The 25752-nt window shown below is 40.7% G+C and overlaps 1 protein-coding gene across 1 annotated transcript; it reads right to left on the minus strand.

The window, feature by feature from the left end:
- Positions 1-259: 259 nt before the first annotated feature.
- Positions 260-25410, minus strand: LOC114497261 (cytochrome P450 2J2-like). The gene is made up of 9 exons (XM_028512927.2): positions 25118-25410; positions 18375-18537; positions 15626-15775; positions 15070-15230; positions 12147-12323; positions 9974-10115; positions 7170-7357; positions 4185-4323; positions 260-699 (listed from the first exon to the last, which is right to left on the minus strand). The coding sequence occupies exons 1-9, from the start codon at positions 25328-25330 to the stop codon at positions 521-523; spliced, it is 1512 nt and encodes a 503-aa protein (XP_028368728.1). The 5' UTR covers positions 25331-25410; the 3' UTR covers positions 260-520.
- Positions 25411-25752: the final 342 nt, after the last annotated feature.

Below are 25752 nucleotides of genomic sequence, written 5' to 3' on the forward strand. Positions count from 1 at the left end.
GTCCCAATCCATCTGTTAGGCTGGGGTGAGGTCTGGTAGCTTCACATTTATTCCATGTGGAGTGTGTGAATGCCTGCCCATCTACATTCAGCACAAATGTACAGTCTGGCAAGAACAGAACTCAGAGATTCTTTCCACAAAGGCCTTCATTTTACAGATGAGGAGGCTGATCATATTATGTGAAGTATTTTGGCCAATTTCTCAGTGTGCCATTCAGGCGATCTGATTGGGAAAAAAATGTAAGACAAGATCCAAGATATTTAGCAAGTTCAAGGCCTGATGTGATTGGTTTTATTTTAGGAATATCATTGGGGGTGTTTTCTAGAGATACATGATTTGCTCAAGGCTACACTGGAGGAGATAAAAGTGTATTTGAATCCCATTCCCTGTGATTCCAATGCCTGCACTCTCTGCTCAGAGCCACTTCCACTCTGCTCCCTTGGTTCAGAGCAGGTGCTGAGCCTTCAGAGGACATGCCCGTTCTTCCTGCTTTCCTTTCCCCTCTCCTTCCCTGCCACCTTCATGCCCGAGGAACAGCACAGATGCAGTAGTCGACTGGGGAGATGGTGAGGCCCATTCTGAACTCCAGGCTCAGCTTCTCATTGTCTGGAGGCTTAAAGGTAAATTTTTGCAAAAGGGTGGTGAAGAAAATAAAGAGCTCAGCCTTGGCCAGCTGTTCTCCAAGGCACGCCCGCTTTCCTGAAAGACAAGAACACAAGATGAGTTATGTTTCCAGCTGATGTCAGTGCCCAGCAGCGATCGAAATCTACTACATCTTGCAAAACTTCAACAGAAGAAGGGCCTGCTAGGCCCTGAGGCTTTCTGTACAGAAGCTTATGTAATCTCACAACCACTGGGCTGAAGCAAAGCATGGGAAACGTGTGTGTGGACTCATTGCAGTGCCTTCAGGGTCAGGCAGGTGAAGGTGCAGGGTGTAGGTGATGATAGAAGTAGGAAGCCTGGGTTGACCTAGAAAGTGCAGGTCTAGCCTGCAGACTGTAAAAAATCAGTGAATAAACAACAATGACAGAAGCAGAAAAAAGTTAATTTCTTCCAGTCCTTAGAAGAGTACTATCTGAAAGTATAAGCCAGTAGTGCCAGCAGGGTTTCTAAAGCATCAGGCATCTGCCCGGTAGATCACGTTTTCCTCCTTAATGGTAGGGTACCTTGCTGACATGGATGGCCCTCTACATTGGAACTGCTTCAGCCCCCTCTTTGAACAGTCTTGATGCCTGACTGTCCTTCCCCCAAAGTGCCTATGCTTCTAACATGGGCTGTAGGCTGGACCATTTCCTCCATGGTCACACTTGGCCTTGTGTGGGCCATATCTGAGGCCTGGGTATGTGAGTCCAGAGCTGGAGGCAGAGGACAGAGATCAGATTCAACTCCTCCCACTTTCTAGACATGTGATTCAAGGCAAATTAAATTCTCTAGGTATTGGTAGAAATGTGTGTTTAACGTGGGAAATGAGTTTTATGTATTTCCTGAGCTACACACTGAATCCAAATAATAATATAGAGAGCAAATAAAAATTTCTTAATACATTTGCAGGATAATATTAAACATTCTAGCTGTAAAATAGGTTATCTGTAACTTTGTCTCATTAGTTGTAAAACATATCCAGAAAAATGCAATTTAAAAGTCTACTGCAAGTAAACCATTTGGGTGGTAGCACAACTAAAATAGTTTTCTGTGTATTATAGTTGTTTCCTGTGATACTTTCCACATTGTACCCTTTATTCTGAAGTAATTTGAAATGTATAGAAAACTTACAAGAGTAATATGACACAATTATTTTTTTCTCAGTTATTTGAGCGTAAATTGTCTACATTTCCCATGAACTCTTCAGTATGAATTCCCTTAAACAAGGACATTATCCAACATAACCACCAAATCAGGAAATCACCGTCACCTATCTTCTCCTGAGGTCCTAATCAGGTTTTGCCACTCTCCCACTGGTGTCCTTCATTTAGTAAAGGATCCAGTTGAGCATCAGGAAGGGACTTTTCAAACTTCCATGACTTTTTTACTTTTGAAAATGACAGACGCATTATTTGTAAATGTCCCTCATGTTGCCTCATGATTAGGTTCAGGTTGTGAGGTCATGCATTTCTGGTGGCCAGATCACCCCAGTGAGGCTGTGTCCTCTTCACTCAGTCAGGTGGGACACAATTTTGATCTGTCCTGTTACTGGTGACCATTACGGTGGTGTCTACCAAATCTACCCTGTAAAATTATTCTTTTTCTCTTTGCAACTAATAAATACCATTTTGAGGCTATGTAAATAAACTAATCCTCAATGAACTAGTTTCATTGCTCTTTCTTGGACAAATTATTAATTATTCTAATGGTTGCCCGAATAGGAATTTTAAAATTCCCTCATTTCTTATGCACTATTAGTTAGCATTGTACTAAAGGAAATGCTTCCTTTCTTCCCTGTATTATTTATATACTCATTTATTTATGTTTTACAAATTCACAAATTCTTATTTTTATTCAAAGAGGTAAAATTTGTTATTAGGTTTTTGATCTCAATATACTTGGGATTTGTCTAGTAAATGAGCATTTGAGATGGTATTTTCCTAATTTGGGGCACAAAAATATTTTCCTGGTTTAGCTTATGCTTACCCTCCCCTAGGCTGGAATCAGCCATTTTCATCAGGAATCCTGGTTCCTTTCAGTGGATAACATTATGCAGAAACCAAGATTCAGGCATTAGAGGAGCTTGTTGATATCAAGGTGGTGTTGCTCTCAGGACATCTCATGGGTAGAGCTGGGAAATCTGTGCATGTATATAGTGTGAGTATATATTTAAATATATACATCCACGTTTATGTCATTTACTTTTATATTTGCCTACCTACTTATTTATCAAAAATATGAGTTCATATAGATAACATCTAGTTTCAATCCAACACCACATAGTTCACTCTATTACCTCCCTTCCCCTATTTGTAACTTCTTCCCATTATCCTCAGTGTATTTACTTATTGGAGCAGTTTCCTGTGTATGTAACTTCTCTTCCATCGCTGTCATAGCCATGCAGAGCAGACCCCACCTTGTCTTGCTTGTGCTCTGATGCCCAGTCTAGGATTCTGCTCTTCTCTTTCTTTTGCAAATGCCCTTCTCACCCAATTGGGCTCCAACACCCACAGTAGTCACTACAACTATCTCTCTTGCATGTGTAATAAATTATTTTCTCCCTAAATCATACATAGTCAATGCAAAAAAGGGAAAAAAGTGTGAAATAGAAAAGTATAAAAAGCTGCCATAGTTAACCCCCTCAGGCTCAGTTTCATTATCTCTACAGTGGTGACAGTAACATAATCCTTGTAAGTGACACTAGGACAAGAACAGTTGTATTTTTTCACTTCATTCATTGTCAAATTCTCAGGGATAACTTGTTAGCACATAATAACTCAGGAAATGTATTTAGAACTAAGGAACTGGGATATTACTTGAAATAATCCATGAAAAATACCTAATTTAACACTAACAAACATACTAAGAATTTTCGTTATTCATTTTATAGTTTTATAACACCCTTTTGGAACTGGCTGGTTTGGAAACAAGAGAGTTGACACAGCACTCAATTTTGCACCATTCAAGTAGTTTACCATGTAAATGTGTTACCTGGATTTATACAGAACAATTTAAATTTAAAGAGGCAAAATGGGCACGCATATAGAATAGAGTTCCATCCAGCCCAGCCATGGCATTCACAATCTGTCCCGATGCCCATAATAATAAAAGTAGTAGCTCCTTTCCTTGTCCCACCACATCTCTTTATTATATTAAAAATAGGCTCTAATTCCATGTGAGTGGGTAGCCCTTACAAAGAGCTTGAGACATTTGAAACTCTATAAAGATGGCAAGTGTCCAACTGTTTTGTGAGCAAGAGGTAAGGCCTGAGTCTCTGTCCCCCCGTGTTCTGGGGGACAGAACAAAGTGGAGCTGAAGTCTACATCAGAGGCAAGCAAGGGCTCAGGAAGTGAGGGCAGCCTGAAGCAATGCCAGCCCAGGGTATCCTGAGGTGTAACCTCAGTAACAGGGAGTCACACTAGGCAGGACTCATGTGGGGTATGGAGATATTCCAACTAGAGCAAAGGATGATGGGGAGAAAAGCAGAAAAGGGCTGGCAGAGGAACTCTGGATTCATGCACTCTCATTGTTTTCAAACTCACCTAATGAGAAAGGCAGAAAGGCTTCCCTTTTCTTAAACTGTCCATTCTCCAGAAAATGCTCAGGATTGAATGTGTCAGGGGTGGTCCACTCTGCGGGGTCCCTGTGCAGTGCAGTCAGGTTGGTCACAAGCATGGTGCCCTGGAGGAGGCAGCAAAGACTCAGGACAGGCTTCACCTATGCAGCACAGTGAAAGTCCCCTGCTCCCAGGTTGGAACCTGCCCATATCCTCCCTTTTCCAATTCCACCATCTTTGAGCCCAGCCATCCCCCTCCAACACACCCAGGGCCCTAGTCTTTGCCATGGTACAGCTTGCAATGATGGACAGCAAATGCCTTCTGGGAATTTACTAGGGAGGTGTGGCTCCTCTTGACTGAGTATGGATCTTCTCCACAGGGACAAGGCAGTGTAGGACTTGAGAGAACACATGAAGTGTAAGAGCTTTGCTAGTCAGGACTGTACCAAAACCAACCCAGCTACTCACTAAAGTGGTAACCGTGGCAGTGCTAGTAAGGTAAATGGTGTCTCATTCCCCCCGGTTTCCCCCATTCTCTTTCCTCTAATGTCTATTACACTGCACAGGAGGTTTGATAATAGCATCAGGTCACACAGTAAAAGGGACCACTATCCACACAGGAAACCAAGAGTCCTCCTTAAAGCATTCCTTTCCCTCATTGTGTCTTCAGTGAGGCTGGCTGATTTTAAAGCAGATTTCTCTTGATTCTGTCCCCTCCATTTTATGTCCACTGTCATAGTCCAGGCTACCACCTTGCTGTCTCCACTCCTGTAATAGCTGTCTAACTGTGCTCCCTGTCCTCTCCCTTCCATTCTGCTCCACACTCTGAAACCAGAGTGAATATTGAATATAAAATTAATTCATGTCATACCCATCTACCCACCCACCTATACCTTGAACTTGAGAGAACCTTTCAGTAGCTTCCCATCACTCTGAGGTGACAGACCCATTGTCTGGCCCCTGTCTGGGCCACTCTCTCTCTGCCTGAACTCCCATTACATTGGCCTCTTTCAGCTTCTCAAACAGCTCTGCTCCCACGCATTTTTGTACCTTTCTAAATGTTGTTTACAGTATCTGAATGTCTGTCCTCCTTACTTTGTCACTGAGCTAATCCTGAAGCATTCTGCTGTCCTCAGCTCAAACATCACTTCCTTTGGAGACCTCCTCAGACCACTCCTGCTTCCACTCCCCATTCCAGCCAGCCTTCATGTTTACAGTAACCTGTGAGTGTTTTCAGGGGGGTAGTTATCATAGTTTCTGAGTATGTGCTTGTGTGGTTATTTTCCTCAGTGCCATTTTTGTCAGACCTGAGCCTTGTGGTGCTTAATGAACATTTGTTGACTTAATTTTAGAATAACTGCTACTTTAAGTACTCTCTATACTCAGTGTAGATTTAATGCTTTACATGCATGGTCTCATTTTTCTATCTGTGAGGTAGGTTTTCATGCATTTTACAAATAATGAAAAAGAAGCTCTGAGGTGTTAAATAACATGCCCAAAGTCATGTAACAAAAGGAGGTAGAGCTGTGATTTGAACTACGCCTATCTGACATCCAAACCATGACTCCTAGCCTCCACTACATAGTAACTTAGGTCTCTCAGTTCTCAGGATGGTTATTAACTTTGGCATTAAAAATCAGGGGTAGGACTGGGATGGTTCCCTGGAGCTTAAATGAATTGCTATGACAATGCAAGTAGCACCTGGGAATTAATTTAGACTCAGCCTTTACCTACAACGTGGAATCTGCAGGAATCACTAAATGCAATAGCTACAGGCACAGCTGCTTTCCCTGGGTGTGCAGGGACAGTGACCAAAACATGTACAATGGGTAAGCCCTCCCAGTTCTTCCTCTTAAGCTTGTCTCTAGGTAGGACACCTGCAGAGGGACAATGACAGCCAGATGGAACACCTGGAGTTTTACCAAAGTGGTTTGAAAGCAAGGGAGCTGTAAATGTGCAGTGTGGAGAGAGGGCACCAGGGGGCACAAGAGAGCTGTCTGTTGAGATCATAAACCTTAGGGACAGAGATCAAAATTTCCTTCCTGAGGACAAGGGATTGAAAGGGAGGAACTGAGAGCAATCCCAAGATTACTCATTTAAGGTCAAAGTAACACAACTCTTGTGTAGAGAACAGGATGTAGTATTAAAGAGGTGAGCCAGGGTATCAGAAGAGATCTGGTTCCTGAACCCAACTCTTATCACATTGTAGTTGAGAGACCTTACACAGGCTGAATCACTATGAGCCCTGATTCTCAATTTATATAACACAAACAACAGACTTAAACTGAGAACTGATGAAGCATTCTGAAAGAGTCTCTGTATTCCACGGGACATAATAGTTACTTAATAAGTGTTAGTTCCTCTCCTTTTCTGATACTGAGTATTGCACACACTTGGATTGGTTTGTCTTATGGGACAGTCCTCCACTCCCACCCCCACCTCACAAGGGGCTGCAAGTAAAAGCTGAAATAACACCTGTGGCAATATTATGTTAGATGTTGGTCCAGGTGGTCTCAGTTGACCCTTCATATATAGCCCCAGGATTGTGAAGCAGAATTTTTCATAGTAATTATGGTAGGTCCCTAGTCCTGAAAGATGCTCTACTAAGGGAAAGAAGAAAATTCCATGGCCGCATCTGACTAAAAATGGCTGCAGCTATACCTCCACAGATTCACAATACACATTTTACAGTAAGAATACAGAAATCCCACAGCAAAGAAAACCCCGTCTTTGCTTATACATATTTACCTAGGAATCTCCCTCCCCCTCCATAATAACTGTTAATATCTAGTTGAACTAATGTTGTAAAGGTCACACATGAAGAAATATTTTAATATTGAATCAGCAAAAATATATGTCACTCCCCATTTAAGCGATTCTCTAGGACAGGAGCCCATGTCACTTTTCTATTTCAGATTCCTGTCATTTAAAAAGATGAGCTTGAAGATCTCAGGCTGGAGTCCCTAATTACCTTAGGTATGTAGTATCCAGCCAGGGTGGTATCAGCTGTCACTTCCCTGGGCACATTGAAGGGGAGGATATTTCCCATTCTCTGCACCTCATGGACGACGGCATTGGTGTAGGGCAGGAGCTCCCGAGAAGCCATGCTGGGCTGCTGTGACTGGCCAAGCACTCTGTCGATCTCAGACTGTACTTTTTCTTAAAGAGAAGAGAAAGTTCTATTATTCTATAACTTTCCTTGAGCCTGGCTAAGCTCAGGAATGGAGTAATTAGCTAGGATCAAAGTGCCAACCAGTACAGTGGGCTCTACCAACTCTTGGTTCTCAAGGTGGCAGATGGAGAGTGGAAAGCTTGCCGTGAGATGGAACAATGCTGGGTGAACGTTTTTATTGTACCCCATTACTGCTCCAACTTACTTAAACTCTTTGAACCTCAGATACCTCTTCCTATTAAGTGAGACTAAATCTACCTCCATCTTAGGGATATTTTGAGATTTATGTTACCTGATTGAGGTGAGCACCCAAATAATAATAAAAACTGCTAATTGCCCGCCAATATGTTTTTTTTCCTCTCTCTACAGGAGGTTTTAGTTGGATACCTGGTTACCAGGCCAAAGATTCCATCTTCCAGATTCCCCTTTTGACTAAGAGTGATCATGTGATGAAGTTCTGACTAATGGACTGTGTGTAGGAGGAATGTTAAATACTTAGGAGGTTCCCCTCCACTTCATCCCATCTCCATGGTGGAAAAGCAGTCTTTGTGGGGAGCAGTATCTGCCCGTGCAGTGAGGGCGTCATCTTAGATACAACACAACAACCACACACTGGAGAGGTGGAGCCCAACGGGCTCTGCAGAGTGTGGTTCAAATTTTATACCTGAGAGCAATAAACTCCTATTTTTTTTTTTACTGTTCATTAACAACATCTTATGGTAAAATACACATAACATAAAATTTATCACTTTAACTTTTCTAAGAGTACAGTCCAATAGTGTTACATATAGTTACATCATTATGCAACCAATGATCAGATATTTTTAAATGCAGAACTGAAATTAAGTCCATGAAGTAACAACTCCCCCCTCCCTCCAGGTCCCCAGGCTCCAGCATGTACCATTCTACTTTCTGTTTCTCTGAATGTGATTACTCTTGATGCCTCACACAGTGGAATCACACAGTATTTGTGTTTGTGTGACTGGATTATTTAATTTAGCACGGTGTCCTCAAGGTTTATCCATGTTTCAGCATGAGTCAGAATTCCCTTCCTGTTTAAGGATGAGTTATATTCCATTATACTCCACATTTTGTTTATCCTGTCTTACATTGCTGGACACATAGTTGCCACCTCCTGGAGACTGTGACTGATGCTGCTATGATTATGGGTGTGAACTGCTGTCATCTTCAGCCATTATTACTTTGGAGCCTCTATTACAGAGACCAAGTCTGTATCCTAACTAAGCAGCTTTTAAAGTTGTAAACAAATGTAATTCACGGTTGCCAAGGCATTTTGCATTGTGACTCAGGATATATATATATATAGCTTAAACAAACTTTTGCATAGTATATGAGAAGCTCTCTGATCTTTTCTATTCTATTTTTATTTCTGGAAAAATTTTTTTTGATCCACTAAATTCATGTTATATCCCTTTAATAAACTGTACCCACAGTTTAAACAACTATATAATAACAAATCCGATCTCTCTTCTGGGACCTGCAAAAAGGAAAGTGTTTCTAACAGTCACTGTCTCTGAATGAACTGCAGTCTGTGAGGAAGAGGTATAAGTGATGTGCAATAAACATGGTAATGGAGGTGCGTTAGGTCATCTGTGGAGAGAGAGTGCTAGGCATTCTCTATGAGACTGGAAAAACATGCAATGAGAGGTAGTGTTTAGCAGATTCTTCATGCAGAACTAGTGGTTTACCAGGCAGAAAATCAAGGAAACATTCTCGTAGAAGGAAGAGCTGGTGTGATTACACAGAGGCATAAACAATGACAATGCAAAGAGAATGACATGTGATTTAATGAGGCTACATGCAGCGTGGGTGGAGGTAAGGTTGGACAGGGAGTAAGAGGCACATCACAGGGCATATTATCTCAAAATTAAAAGTTTGAACATCAGCCCTGGCTGGCATAGCTCAGTGGATTGAGCGTGGACTGGGAACCAAAGTGTCCCAGGTTTGATTCCTAGCCAGGGTACATTCCTGGATTGCAGGCCATAACCCCCAGCAACTGCACATTGATGTTTCTCTCTCTCTCTCTCTCTCTCTGTCTGTCTCTCTGTCTCTGTCTCCCTCCCTCCCTTCCATCTCTAAAAATAAATAAATAAAAACTTAAAAAAAAAGTTTGAACATCATCTCCAGGGCAATGGAAGGCATAACTTCAAAGGAGGGAAGGCTAAGACCAGGTTTCTTTTCCTTCTCTCCCTCCCTCCCTCCCTCTCTCCCACCTTTCTCCCTTCCTTCCATTTTTTCTCTTTTGTATTGTCTGACATCTAACCTCCCCTAGAGCAAAATTTCACATGGGAATGTAACTCTCTCCTGGAATTCATCACAATGTAAATTACCTTCACTGTTTACCTTGCTAGACTTTGTGTTTCCTGAGGGCAGGGAGTCTGTGTTATATTTGTGTTAGGGGGACCCATCACAAACTTGACAGAAAAATTGCTGAATGTCCCTGTTCTGAAGTCCGCATGGCCTCATGACCATGCTATCTTCCTTTCCAGTCTACCATGCTATCTTCTGCTCCCACCTTTGGGGTGGCATACTCCAGGAGACACCACTGTGTGCTGGCTCAGGACACCCACTGACATGCTCACCTTGGATTTCTGGGTAGAAAGCCATGTAAAGCAGAGCCCAGCGCAGCGTTGTTGAGGTTGTCTCAGTGCCAGCAAAGAAGAGATCCAGGGTGGTGAAGATGAGGTTTTCCTCATGGAAACTGGAAGTAGCATTGCCCATATGCTAGAAAGCACCATGCTTATTAGTGGATTTGGAGGGTTCTTGGTTACCATGATACAGAGGGGCTTCATCCTAGGGAGAGCATGTGGGAGGAGGGGGCCCTAGGAGGAAGGGCTTTCCCCTTTGGTCTCCTCAGGAGGCAGAGTCTCATTGCAGCAACATTGTTAGCACAGTCCTCCCCAAGTGCTGGAAGCTTTTGTTAGTTTGGGTGAATGAAAGTCAAAACTAGATTTTAATGCCTATAGTTTGGGAGACACAATTAGTACAGTGGAAAGAGAAGCTATTAGCCCAGTGGGGAGATGGCCTTTGGTTCCAACGTTAACCACAGTGCTCACTATTTCCGTGATATAGAGCAACTTAACCTGCCTGGGCCTCAGTTTCCTGTTTTATAAAATAGAAATAACAAAACACGCCTCTGAAGGGAACATTATGAATCATATGAGAGGTAAAGGGTACACAGCAAATACTCAACAAATATTTATACTGATACTAAACAGAACAATTTAATTTTTCTATTACAACAAGCTTTGTATATGTCAGTGAATCTTTTTCTTGTACATGAAAACTCTCTGAATCTACCCATCATTCCTTACGACAGTCCATTGTCATTACCACCTTCCTCTGAAAGCCTCAATTGGTCCACATTCCTCTTACTGTGAGTCCCATACTTGCACACCACAGGGCAAGGGAAGTCTCCTCCTCTGAGCAGAAATCAATGTTTCTATTAATATCACACCAATAAGGTGAAATAAGAAAGGGGATGGGGAAGAATTCCACCATTCTGCCAACTTTCACAAGAGGAACAAATCATGTGACAGTCAACAATTATGAAACTAATGCTATGAAGTATATTCACTAGAAGGAGTACTCTTTTAAATGCTATCCATCCAATTTGGTCCCTCCACCCCACAGCCATTTCTTGCCTATAGTGTTGGAAAGTGGGCAATATCGGGTCCCATTCAATCCTTGAGGAGAAACTCTGGCAACTAACTCAGCTTCCCTTGTGTTCTGTCTGGGGAAGAATGGAGGGGTAGGTAATTGGGTAAAGGCCAAGCAATAATAAAAAGAGCTTTGAGGCTCAAGTCTTATTTTTCCTTTTTTATATAGCACCTTCAGATATGGGTAGAGGGTAGAGAGTAGAAGATCAAAAGGGAGCATTTGGGCATTTCCATGGCCTCAAGTCAGTCATCACAAAACTTGTATCTTTACTTCTAATTGCTTCAACCATCCTAAGTTAATGTTACTTTTTTTTAGATTATATTTATTTATTTTTAGAGAGAGGAGAAGGGAGGGAGAAAGAGAGGGTGAGAACCATCTATGTGTGGTTGCCTTTCACAGGCCTCCTACTGGGGACACGACCCACAATCCTGGCAAGTACCCTGACTAGGAATTGACCCAGTGGCCCTTCGGTTTGCAGCCTGCACTCAATCCACTGAATTACACTAGCCAGAACAAGTTAATGCTACTCTTACACTCTATGAAATCCTGCCTCTCTTTTTATTCCCCTGTTGTAAGTTCAGTCATGACTCACAAAGATGCCCATGTCTAATCTCTGGAACCAGTAGATGTTATGTGGAGAAAAGGGATTGAAATCCTTTTTATGATAGATATGATTTAGTTAAGGGTCTTGATATGGGAAGATAATCTGGAGAATCTCGGTGGGCCCAATACAATCACAGAAGGCAAGAGTGTTGTAAGGAGAAGGTGTAAGAATAGTAGCAGACAAGATGCTACACTGATGGCTTTGAAGATAAAGGAGGGAACCATGAGCCAAGCAACACAGGCAACCTCTAGAAGCTGGAAAGGTCAAGGAAACGGCTTCTCCCCTAGAGCCTTCAAAGGAGCCAGCCTTGCCCACACCTTGACTTGAGCCCATTCCAACTGCTTTCAGACTTATGACCTCCAGAGCTGGAAGAGAATAAATCTGTGCTGTTGTGAGCCACTAAGTTAATTTGTGACAGCATCCATAGGAAACAGTACATCTCTATTTGTTCTTCAAAAACAAAGCCCAGGAAACAACTGTGGTTTCCTCACCTTTTCCATTTCCTTGAGGTATGCATCAATAAAATCTCTTGTCTCCTCAGGATTCCAATCTCTCTTGTGCTTTTCAATCACATGAGAAACAAACAATTTCAGTTTCTCCCATTTGCTGAAGAGTGCTTGGTGGGGTCCAGGAACGAAGTGCATTATCCATGGAAAGACAGTATAGAGCTGATCAAGAAAAACAGAACAATGAAAGAGACATCATGGTCCCAGTCCTACTTTTTAAGACACCATGGCACATGGTCCCAGTCCTACTTTCTAGCTCTTGTTTGACTACACTTGGACCTTGACTGTTCTCTCTCTCATCCCTCTTCTTATCCCTCCAGGAAAGCATTTCAGGGCTCCATGAAAAACATACTGTTTCAGAGCATTTCTCACTACCCCAAATGCTCTGTCTCCTCCAACAAACCCCCATCTCTTGTCTAGATGCTGTCACAGCCTCTGATAGTTTTTCTGATTCCATTCTTAACCCTATTCCCAGCCTATCCACAGAACTACAGAGTGATTGTTTAACAATTTAATCCAGTGATTTTCAACCAGTGTGCTGCAAGAATTTTTAAAACATGCAGTACCTGATTATTTAGTCAGAGGCATGGAACTCTTTTTCCTTAGATTGTAAAATTAACAAAATGACAACAACTAACACAATAGTTGTCCAGTGTGAATGAATCAAAATTATACCTATTTTTGTCAGATCAGCAAAAAATGTATACTTTTGGTGCACCACAGAATTTTAGTAATTAGTTTACATGTGCCATGAGATGAGAAATGTTGAAAACTGCTGGTTTTACAGGAACGTTTCACTTTTTGTTTATCAGTTCTTCAAAGACTCCCCAAGACACACAGGTAAACTCCTCCATGTTCTGTAGGCATTGAATCTCTACATGAGCAGGTTCCTGCACATACCTGTCACTTCCAGCCACCTTACCTTCTCCAGTCTGCCCCATTGTTCTCTGTAAGGGCATCCAGGATGTTTCTGTTTAGGCCTTTGCATTTGCTATTCCCTCCAGCTGGAAGCTCTTCCTCTGAAATGTCTGGAATTCCAGCCCCTTCACTTCATTAAAGTGCTGCCCAAATGTCATCTAGTTGGAGCAGCCTCTCCTAATGGTCTAATAAGTAGCAGCACCCCTGTCACCCTCTTTCCATTCTTTTTCCTGTCTTATTTTTCTTCATGGCAGTTAACACTATTTTGTGATATATCAGTATCAGTATACTGATATATATCACAAAATATGTACATACTTATGCATATGTATATGTATATATACATGTACATATATATAATTGTCCCCACTGAGGTAATCTTATTTCATTTTTAATGAAATAAAGTTGATTTTGAATATATTTTCTCTAATAATAATCTGGTAGGAAATAGATAGCATGGCATAGTGGAAAATCACCTAGAGTTATGACATGACATAGGTTTGGCTAATAGCTGTGCTGTCTTCTACCTATAATACTTTGGTAATAATAATGAGGAGGAGGAGGATGTAAGTTGTTGCTCCTTATTTTAAGTAGTTGCTGATGGGTCCCAGAGCTATTCTGGTGGCCAAATGACCTGAGCTCCTTGAAGCATCTAACCCAGAGCCGGTGCACCACTATGTGGATTAGCTCACACATTCTCATGTCTGTCTGCATACACCATGATGCTTCATTTCATCTTTAAAAGATTTCTGTGAAAATTAACTCAGATAAAATAAGTGTAGTTGTCCATTAAAGAGCCTGGTCTATTTTGGGATTCTAAGAAATGGTTATTAACCCTACTCTGTTGTCCCTTTGTACCTCTTCTGAAATTTCATTTTCCTGGAGAACGTCAGCTGGGTACCCTGAACTCGCATGACTTCCTGGGTTCTGTCTTAATAGGAAGAGCAAAAGTGGAGTTGCTGAGTTGGGGACTACCATGAATGGACACGAGAGCAAGGAATAAAAAAAATAACTTTGACAATAATAATAAAAATTAAAGCTCACATTCATTATGGCCTTTGCACGTGGCAGGACTCACACTAACGTCTTTATCCATTTTGCTGATAAGGCAAACATGCTTATCAGGAATAAAAATAAACCTGTTTCTAGATATCAGAGAGGCTACCTCAAGACTTAGGGCTGATTTTTTCCTAGACATGCCTTCCAAACCTAGAACAGTGGCTGGGAGATGAAGAAGCTTTACAGAGTTTTTGACAGACTCAGAGACCCCCAAGACAAAAATGGAATTCTAGGCCCACCAAGGAAGGGGCAAAGTTTGACCCCAAAATGCCTTTCCCTATGCAATTAGGAGACTGATGATATCCTACTGATGGGCATGAAAACAGGTAACAGCTTTGGAAACCTGGCATTTTTTCTGTTGAGGTTTATAAATGGAAGAAGAGAAATGAATGACTGCATTCACATGAACAATTGTACTAGAATGTTTATGGCAGCTTTACTTTTAACATTTAAAACCTAGAAATAACCCAAGTGTCTCTCAATAGAGAAGAGAGTGGTAAACAATCGTATGCCCATAAAATGGAATATTATGCAGAATTTTTTAAAAGAGCAACTAATACAGATGAATCTTAAAACAGGTTGCCCAGGGGGAAGCCAAGCACAGAAGAAAAGTTCGGAGACAGGAGGTCCCAGGTGGCTGGGTTAGGGAGAGACATGGTTGGGGGACTGAAAGGCAAAGGCACTCTTGGCCTTTTTAAACAAAACAACATAAGTGCACAGGTGTATGGCATGTGACGTTCACTGCCTCACATGAATGTAAAAATGTTCTTTGCATACAGTAAATATTTAATTATGTTATCTAAAATGCTATTGTCACAGATCTCAAATAACTTTATAAAGTTATAAAGAGTTATATTGTAGCTTAAAAAAAAACCATGCCCAACATCAGTCCCAGTATCTTTAACCAAGAAATGTAAAGAGAAACACTTACCTGAGACCAAATGGATGCCTCTAGGTGTACAACCTCATCCAGCAACTTCAGCATTTCTTGAAACTGATCATCCTGGTACTCAAAGCGCTCCCCAAAGGTGATGGAGCAAATAATATTGGAAACTGCATTGTTGATCTTGAAGTGAGGATTAAAAGGCTGTCCTGGAGGTGGAAGAAAAGGTAGATCCTTCAGACTGGTTTGCTTCTGTTTTCTACTGAGAGTCTACATGACATGTGACATCCTGAGGACAGAAACACACCTGAGGTGATGACCACAGCACCCTAGACTGGGTCAGACATACAGCACGTACTCACTCAGTGCCTAGGAAGTCAAACTGATGACTGGGGTTTAAAATCAATAATGTCTTTAATGCCCTTCTTCTTGTGCTTAATTCCAGAGCTCCCTGAGGGCAGGGCCATGGTTAGTTGTTTGGTTATACCCTCAGGACCCAATACAGTGCTAGGCACAGGACAGGCATGCAAGTACTGAGTAAGTATCTGTTCAATGAGTGAAAGAGCCACAGTCTCCTGCAAGTGTCCTAGAGGAGGACACTCACCCTTCTCCTCCTCTATCGCCAGGGCCAGGTGATGGACCTCCTCCTGTATGCGCTCCTCTAAGCTCTTCTTTCCTAAACCAAAGTTCCTTAGGGTTGTCAGGGTGAACCTTCTTTGCTCCTTCCATATCTGCCCATTGGACAGGATGAGTCCTGAAAAAGAGAAAGCCAGCATTATAAAAAGAAGGCCAGCATATGGCATGGGAATTTCTATGAGACTGTAGAAAGGAAAAGATCATTAGGCAGTTGGGTAGTATTCAGAGCAATCATCCCAGAGCAATGAGTATAATTGCTTGCATGTACAGGTTGGAGGCATTAACAGGCATGTTAGTATTTTTTATGCATTATGTAATTTAGTACTCACAGAAACTGGGAGGAAAATACAATTATCAACCCCTTTCCAATTTTGCTGATGAAAGGACCGAGGCATAAGGAATAAAGAAATGATTGCAAAGACACACACAGGGCAGTAAGCAGCTAAGCAGGCATTCAAGTTCACGTGCACCTAATTATAAAGCTCATGCTTTCATTACTAGTCACATAACTGTATTTAAGTATTTATGTCATGCTATACACTAAGAATGCACCCATAGGTAAGAAATCCATATTTGTAAAGAGGTAAGGCTTTAATGGGTCTTATAGGAGAGGTCCCATCTACACTTAACCTTCAAAAATAAAGAAATTACTGAAGAAAGCAGAGGCAATAGAATATCTTATGGAGGCAAAGGAAAAGATAGTGTCTTGGTGTGTTCAACAGACCATCATTTCTTCTATAACACAGGTAAGGCCACACCCCTTTCCTTTCTTCACTTCTAGAGCACTTTTCAATTCCTTTTAATGTCTGGCTTTGGCTCTACTCTCTCAGTGAAATGGCCCTCCTTGCTCTCAAATCCAGGGTTGCTTTTTAACCTCATCTTACTTGGTTTTTCAGCAACATGAGACCCTTTTTTCTTGAAACACTCTTTTCCAATGGTGTTCAGGACACTACACTTCCCAGATTTTTTTTTCAAGTTCTCTGAAAACAGAGAACTTCCCATATCTCTGGCTAGTTCATCTTGTACCCAGTTCTGAAATGATGGAGTTCTTTGAGAGAAGGTATTCTCTTCTTCCCCTATACTCCATTTCTGGAAAATCTCACACCTAAACATTTAAGTAGCATCTATTGATAGTGACCTTCTATTTCTATCTCTGAGCTCCACACACAGATATACGACTGTCTGCTTGACTTCACCAACTTTAAAGGCATTGCAAACTCAGCATCTGCATGATGGAATTTATGCTGTTCTCCATACAACTCCCCACCCAAGCCAAACTTACCTTGTCTTCCTAACACCCTTCTTTCCATCTGTATACCCATTTGGATGTCTACCTAAACACTTCCTTCTCCCCCATTCTCTCTTCTTCTAGGTCATCACATCCTACTGGATTTACCTCTTGAATATCTTGAATCCATGTATTTTCAGTGCTACTGTCCCACGTTAATCTAGTATACTGTCCTATCTTGCTACCTTCCTAGTCCAAGCTATCACCTTCTCTAGCCTAAAATGCTGCAACAGTCTTTTGCTTCCTTTATTTTAGTCACTACATTGTAACCAAAACAAGTCTTTAAAATGTACAATGTTTATATGATGATTCCTTTCTCTACTGAAAACCATTTAAGAGCTTCCTTGTTTTAGGATAAAACCCAACATCCTTATCAAGAACTTGCATAAAGTATTCCTGGCTGAACTCTGCAGCTTCATCTGCATTTAATTATTTCATTTGATCTCTGTTCTTGCCACATTGGCCACTTTTTCATTTCCTCAAGTTCACTGTGCTTCTTCTTACCTCAGAGACTCTTTGTATTCTATTCCCTCTGCCTGAATGCCTTTTCACTTGATTAAATTGTTTGTCACTTACATTAGTTTTTCCTGAATCCTAGGACTAGATTAGATCATCCTAATAAGTGCATTTTGCACATATCTATAAACAGCTTTAAATCATTACAGTTAGATAATAGTCTTTTTCTCTGAATAGAACTTGACTTACATAAGAACATGGATTGTATCTGTCCTACTCATTGTTTTACTGCTGGTGCTTAGCACTGTGCTTCACATTGCAGATAATAGAGTAGATGGATGTAGAGTTAGCAGATAAAATATTTCAAAGAGTACAGGGAAGCATCTGAAAAATTGATCGTGCTCTGATAGAGTAATAAATTTGAGCTTTTCATTTAGATTCTTAAATGTTTAAGTTTATTTAATGATAATTTAAACTATTCATGCCATATTGTCCTAATGCAGACTGGAAGGTTTGAGATATCCTGTGGACACAGCCTTAATAATGAAGCATAGGGACCTACGCTATACATAGAAATGACAAAACCAATAGAAGGAAGCAGATCCACATCCCTTATCCTAGTGGAAGAGATCTGCAGTGGGAGACCAGAAAGAGAGGAAGTATTGGCTCTCAGTGCATCATGGAATGCTGCATTATTTATCAAAGCCTGGTCACTTGTTTTTCAAAGCGTGCACAATGAGTTCACACAGGAGACAGAGTTTATTCTAACTCCCTGACATTGGGGCTGACCCAGCACAATCCTCAGGAAGGCAGCCTTTGTAGGGAAATGAGAGTATCAAGTTTCCACTAAAGGCAGCAGTTTTATAATGGGCATGGTCTCTAGGGTGTGCTGGAGAGGTCTAGTCTCAGAGGCACCATTAACAGACCTTAGAATGATTAAACATACATATCTTACATTGGTCAAGAAACTTACCATTTTTCTTGAAGATCCGTTCTCGAATAGGGGATAGGGGGCGGTCAACAAACTTGTGGCCCTGGTGGACAAGGGCCTCTTTGATTAAGGGCAACCCAGTTACAACAACTGCAGGCCAGACACCCAACTCCATGCTGAAAACATTCCCATATTTCTTCACATACTGAAAAATAAATAGTCAGATGTGAAAGTGCACATCTTTGCATATCCAAGAAAGAAGGAGTGTGTAGCTGGAGGGCTTGTATTGAGACCATGGATGTGTGCTCTCTTTGAGGTTACAGGCATTTTTCTCCCTGTTTTATTCTCCTCCTCTTCTCAATTACACTTGGATTTAATTCACTATAGGACAAGTACATTTCTTATAAATCATTTTTTCATATCATCAGCCTATATGAATTGACTGAGCATCTTCCACTGTCCTGAAAATGAGTTATGAAGGTGGAACTATAATAAAATAAACAAAGTCTCTAACCTTAAGCATCTTAGAGTCTAGTGAACAGAATTCAGCACCTGTGTCTCACCAAAGAAGGCTGACATCTGTGCAGTGTAAGTCTGGAATAGCAAGCATGGATTTCTTACTAAATCATATCTGCTTAAACAGAAGAGAAGTCCCCTTTCTCAACATTTGCTCTGGAATACAGAAAATGCATTTCAGGGCTGGGACCAGTGGTGAGAAAAAACACTCTAGCTCTGGAGCTGTGTGTGAATGCTAGCTCTACTGTTTACTGGTTGTGGGCTCTTGATAAAATTGCCTCATTTTTTTGAGCCTCACATCCCCAGCTAGAAAAGGTAGAATGTGGTCCCTCCATCAAATGGTTCTGTGAGGGAGAATGAGAGAAGCAATGGGAAAGGCACTTTGTTTCCTGGTACCTTGTGCCAGCCGCTGGAGTCTCTGAGTAATGAACGTGCTCTGTGGTGACAGAGAGGACCGGAGCCCAGGGATTTGTGGGAGGAAGGCACTCCAGATTGCAGATGGACCCAGCCACTGGGTACGAAGTTAAGCATCCTTCATGTTTTATGTGATTCAATCTCACAATACCCTACAGTAGTAATAATTTTCCTTGTCTTTCAGAAAAGCAAAATAAGTCATAGCTAAAGTAATGTAGTCAAGGTGAGAAAGCTATTGAGTGGTGGAAGGATTCTGCAGGCATTGTGTAAGATTCAAGGAAAAGAACATGCACCTGAGGTGGTCCCAGGACCTTAGAGTTTAGTGGGGTCCTTAGACTTTAGTGAGAGCAAGAGAGTGAAAGTGATAGTGAGAGAGGGGCAGAGGGGAGAATGGAAGAGTGTGTGGGTGTGTCATGAATATGCACAAAGGTGCAGGTATGTACAGGACAGATTAAATGACAGGGACTGGTCACCCATCAAAGTCTTTTCTGTCCTGCCTATTCAAGAGAGGGCTCTTGGTAAAGCCTGGCCCTTCCTCTGGTCTGTTGGGTGTGTCTAGCTGCAGGCAGTGGATCTAATAGGAGGGATCTGCTTCCTCTAGGTATCTGGGGCCTTGTCTCCATGATTTCCGAGCACTCATGCTCCCCCATGTACCCCTTATTTCCCTGGACCCCATCAGGCCCATTGGAGCAAGTATAATGGATTTGGTCACATTCCACCACCAGTCTCCCACAATATATTTACAAAGTGAAATACTACTCGGCCATACAAAGGAATAAAACTCTACCCTTTGCAACAGCATGGATGGACCGGGAGAACATTTTGCTAAATGAAATAAGTCAGAGAAAGACAAGTACCATATGATTTCACTCATATGTGGCATCTAATGAACAAACCTAATTAACAAGCAAAATAGAGACAGCCTCATAGACAGAGCTATGGATGACTGCTTTGGGGGGTGGTTAGGGGGTAGAGGAATCAAGAAAATGGAAAAAGGGTGCTTGGGCGTGAACAACAGTGTGGTGATCAGGGTGGATCTGTGGAGGGTAAGAGGGTATAAGGGGGATAAATAGTACTGGGAAATGCAATAAAAAATAAATGTTAAAAAATCGAGACTGAACTCAATCCTTTCATTGTTTTTTTTGGGCCAGAGTTGTGCATTATTTTGTGTTCATCTCTAGCACAGCATACCCTGTCTTGCTAGAAAGGGCAGAGCCAAGATTCCATCTCCAGCTGGTCTGCTGCTAAGAAACTACAGGGATATCTTGTTGAACACTGGGATAAACTTCTTAGGCTTTACAAGCAGGGTTTCTTGACTACTTTAGAATACTCAATAGGGATGGTTTTAGAACTGCTGAAAATCTCTGACTAAGCTCTAAGACAACCTAGATTCTCAGCCTGTACTTGGAAGGGAGTAAGCACTCCATTAGTATTTACTGAAGTGAATTTCTTCAGAGTTCCATCTCTACCAGTGCTTATGTCCATGCATATGAATATTCCAGGATTACTGGATGAGAAACTTTTATGGTATGATGAGCTGTGTAAACATGGATAGGACCCCCTGAAGCCCTGGTGATACCCAACAACTGTTGAATATACTGTGCTGGTTATTGTGGTAATTGCTGTACGTGGAAATAAATGTATGACTCAGAGGGAATCTCAGAAGACTTTGTAAGATAGGCCATACTGTTTAATGTATAACACTAAACAAGTCATTTAAAAGCCCCTCAGTAAAGGAAGGAATGTGGTTAAAATAAGATGGTTTAAAAGGCTAACACAGGCTTACATTTGAAAAAGAACATAGAAGAATAAAGAGAGAAGCATTAACAAAGGAGCTATATGAGGGTCAAATAAAGTAGTAAGAGAAGGAAATTCAAATGAGGGTTGAAAATTTCAAATGTAGAATTAAATAGGTGGAGCAAAATAAATATTTAAAAGAAAGAACAATTACAAGTGGAAGGTTAGTGATAAAATAGTTGAGCTAGACTCTACTTGCTCTACATACTTAAACTCCAGAACCATCAGGACAAAGAAACAAAGAAATGTAATTAAAAAGAGGAAGAGAGTACTGATTCTCAATCCCACCAGCTGTAGGTTGGAGGGCCTGCTCCTCTGAACTCCCACCAGCACTGAGCAGTGTGTGTTCACATGCATGCAAACATGTGCCTATCATTCCAATAGAGAAAAGAGAAGTCTTTTATGTATTTTACTGAGGTTTAACACCTTTCTGGCAATATCCATGTTGCATTTTGAAATTTTTTCTGTTTATGTCTTCAAAACATTTTGCTGTATCTGAAGTTCAATTTTAATTTGTTAATATGTACAAGCCCAAATAAAATGTGACAAGTGGGTATCATTTTATTTTTATTACGCAGGAGTATGAAAAGATACAGACCAAAGTCTCATGGAGGTATTACTGACAGCTGGTGTGTGTGTGGGTATGTTTATGTGTGATTGTGTGGGTGTGTGTTGGGGTTGTGGGTGCAAGGAGAGGGGAGATTCTTTCTCATTCCCTGAACTGTATTTTATACCATCTCAAAGTGTGTCTGTTGCTCTTATAGTTAGAAAGTATTTATTCAATAAATCAAAAGCAAATAGAAACTTAAGGAAATAAGAAATAAAACTTGATAATAGTACCCCTTAACTTTTTGTCATAGAATTCTTTGGAAATTTAGTGTATGTCATGGAAATTTAGTGTAAAATCTCAACTTCAATGAGTAGACACCAATACTGAGATGATACAGATTTTGGAATTATAGGATAAAGATTTTAAAACTGCTATTATCAATGTTTTGGGAAACAAATATAAACACTCTCAAAAATTAAAAAGTAAGAATTCTTAACAAAGAAAAAGGAAACATACATAAGAACCAAAGAAAAATTTTAGAAATGAAAAGTACAATACCCTAAACAAAAAAATACTCAATACAGTAACTTAGTTGCTGAGGGGTAATGACAGATGAATCAGTAAAATTGAAGAGAGATCAATAGAAAATTTGGAAAAAATGGAAAAGAAAACTGAGACCCAGAAAACTGTGTTAGAATAACAAAAGATCTAACATTTGTGCCATCACTGTCCAAGACTTCCAGAAATATAGAAAAATTCATGTGGAGCTGAAAAAAAAAAGTGAGGAAATAATGGCTAAAAATTTCTCAAATTTGTTAATGGACAAACCTAGAGATTCAAGAATCTCAGTGAACCCAATAAACACAAAGAATTTAAGACCCAGAGATATCATAATCAAATCTGTGAAAAGTAAAAAGAAATACAAAATTTTTAAATGCAGGCAGAGAAGAACAACTCATTGCTCATGGGATACAATTTAAATGATAGCAGATGTCTTGTCAGAAAACATGGAAGACTGAAATAAGTGGTACAACAGTTAAAAGTGTGAATGAAAGAAACTGTAGACCTAGAATTTTATATCCATTGAAAATGCACTGCAGAAAGGAAGGTGAAATATATTATTAGATGAATGAATGAGAAGAAACTATTTTATTCTTAGAAACCAGCTCTAAAAGAATGATTTTAGAAGTTTTTGGGATATAAGGAGTAGTAACGGTAGAAAAATTGGAACACTGGGAATGGAGAAAGAGCAACAGAAAAGGGTAAATAAATGGCAAAACATAAAGTATTCTTTTCCTCTTGAATTAAAAAAAACTGTGTTTCACAATTAAAAGCAAAATTATAATATTGTCTGATTTGGTTCTCAATGCATGTAGAGGTAATATTTAAGACATTTATATTATAAAACATGGAGGCTAAGGAGACCCAAACTGTCATAAGGTATCTATACTCCACTTGAAGTGGTAAAATGTTGAGACTAGGAAACTGCAATAAGCTAAATATGCAAACTGCAATCTCTAGAGCAACCTTTTGAAACATAATACAAAGAGGTATACTCAAAACACTAAAATAAAACATACACTTAAAAAAAAGTTTTTAAGTGACCCATAGGAAAACAGGAAAGAAGAAACAGCAATAAAAAACAGGAAACAGAAAAAAATAAAATGGCAGACTTATGTTTCAACATATCAATAATTACATTAAATATAAATTATCTAAATTCAGCAATTAAAAGAGATTGACAAAAGAAGAAGATGACCCATGTATGTGCTGTCCATAAGAATCTCATTTCAAATGTAATGATGGAGAAGCATACACCATGCAAATACTAATAAGAAGACTTATTAGTCTTCTTATACTAAATATACTAAATATACTAAATACTAAAAAGAGCTGCATTGAGCTCTTTTTTTATTAGTATTATATATCACATAAGGTAAAGTCCAGGCAAAAAGAAAAGATCACCAGGGATGAAGAAGGATGTTACCTAATAATTTATGAGTGAGTTCACCAAGATAACATGATGATTATAACCTTCATTCACCAAGTAAACAAGCTGCCAAATACATAAATGAAAAATAAACAGTACTGAACAGAGAAATAGACAAACCTGTACTTAAAGTTGAAGATTTTGACATGACTCTCCTATTAATTTGTAGAACCAATAGATAAAATGTCAGAAAGGGTATAGAAGAATTCAACAACACAGTCAAGCAATAAAAATCTAATTGACATATTAAACACTCTGCCAACAACAGCAGAATACTGATGACCCTTGATCAAAGCCAGGATTAGGGGCTTCGACATAACGCACAGTCGAAAATCCACATACAACTAGCATACTTTTTTTCCCCAAGCATGCATGGGGGTGTAGCTTGAGCCCTAAAGCCAACCTTAACATATTTTTAAACTTGAAATTATACAAAGTATGTTCTCTGACCATAATGGAATCAAAATGGAATTCATTAACCAAAAGAAAACTGGAAAACTTCCCAATTCTTGGAAATTAAACAATGCATTTCTTAAACTAGGGTACAGATTTAAGAGCCTACTTTTAAAATGCTGTGACTAATGGTGCTAGTGTTACCAATTGGGTGTTCCTCCCAGAAACTGATAAAACCTTTTGCATCCAGACTTGAGTATATAGGCACATGCTTCAAGTGCTCCAGGAATTTCTAGGGGAACTAATCTTTTTGCACATTTGCTCTGAGTCATGTTACTATGGACCCTTCACTGTTTCATTTGAAGTTCAAAAACCACCTATCACAGTGTTGCCTCTCAGCAAGGAACCTGTGCTGAGAGGCAGAAAACCAGTTGAGGATTGTCGAGAAAGTGTTGGATGTTGGAGACATTTTTAAGGATTTCAGAGTTGCCCAGTAAGGAGTGTCTAATGGGAGATTATTATAAAGAAGGGGAAAGAGGTCCTAATGGTTCTAAGTGGCGTCTGATGGAGACTGAACTTGTCAAGGAGAAACATCCTGTAGTGCTAAGAAAATCTGAGTTGAGGAAAGACATTTTAGCATACCGTATAATTACTTCCACACAGATGATTGCAGAATACCCAGGCGCTCAGTCATCCTGGTGGTGGGAACAATTGAGTTGAAAAGAGGCGAGGATCTAGGTGCTATTAGTATTTTACATGTGGGAAATGAAACATTTGAGAGGGAGAGAGGGAAAGTCCAGCTTTTTCTCCCCACGGATACCAATATTAAAGAGGACAAGGTCATCATATTATAATAAGCGGTTATGATAATGTTTAACAAGATACCATTAAGTGAGTTGAAGAATGTAATATGCCTAGCACACAAATGGTAAACAGCAATATTTCACCCCTAGAAAGGGCATATGGAATCCTGCCAGCTGAGGGAAATGAGGCTCAAAGTGGGGTTCACCAGAGGACTGGCCATAGCAGCAGAGCCACCCATCCTCCTGCTCTCAGTCCTGGGATGGTCCTCCACCTGCAGGTCATAGTCAGGACTCAGGGTCCAGCACCTTAGCCTGCTCCTACCTTCTGAAGGGATAGATGAGGCTGCTTAATATCCAGTAGGAAGAAGTTCCCAAAGAAAGTCACACTCCTGGGCCCTGGTGGGTAGTTTTTTGGGAGCCGTTGTCTTCTGAAGAAGTTTGCAAGGACCAGGAAGACTATGGCACCCAGTAGGAGAGTGCTGGGATTGAATGACCTCCAGATGGCCGTCACTAAGGAGCCCATCACCCTGAGCATGGCTAGGACTCCTGGCTTCTCTGTGGTCTGAGCAGGTGAAGTTCAGTCTGTCTCTGTCAGTGCAAACCCTTCAGCACTGCCCCTCCCTACTCCACCAAGCCCTGCCCCACTGAACTTTGTTCCTGAACTTTGCTGGGCCCTGCCCTCTACTGCTTTGGCCAGCCATGCTCCAGCTTCCTGTGTCCCTCTCTGGCCCTCCTCCTGTCCCCACCCAGCCAAGCAGAGGGCCAGATGTTGTACACTGAATACCAGGGAGAACCAGCACTAGTCTTGGAAAGCCTTATCCTGGGACTGCTGTGGCTTTTGCTTTTATGGTTTCAAGGCATCTCAGAGAATCTCACAGGCTTTTGAGCTCTGTGTTTTCCAATCACACTCTCACACAAATTTCTGGGATCTGAACTGTGCCTAGTAAACAGTCAAGC

This window comes from Phyllostomus discolor, chromosome 5 (assembly GCF_004126475.2).
Source record: "Phyllostomus discolor isolate MPI-MPIP mPhyDis1 chromosome 5, mPhyDis1.pri.v3, whole genome shotgun sequence".
In the NCBI taxonomy this organism is placed as follows: Eukaryota; Metazoa; Chordata; class Mammalia; order Chiroptera; family Phyllostomidae; genus Phyllostomus; species Phyllostomus discolor.

Excerpts from the sequence above, each read along its gene's own strand:
- LOC114497261 (XM_028512927.2), bottom strand. The coding sequence starts at position 25,330 with ATGCTCAGGGTGATGGGCTCCTTAGTGACGGCCATCTGGAGGTCATTC. Across the intron at positions 18,538-25,117 it reads CTCATCTATCCCTTCAGAAG|TATGTGAAGAAATATGGGAA; the intron begins GTAGGAGCAGGC and ends TTTATTTTTCAG. Across the intron at positions 15,231-15,625 it reads GGCGATAGAGGAGGAGAAGG|GACAGCCTTTTAATCCTCAC; the intron begins GTGAGTGTCCTC and ends TTCCACCTCCAG.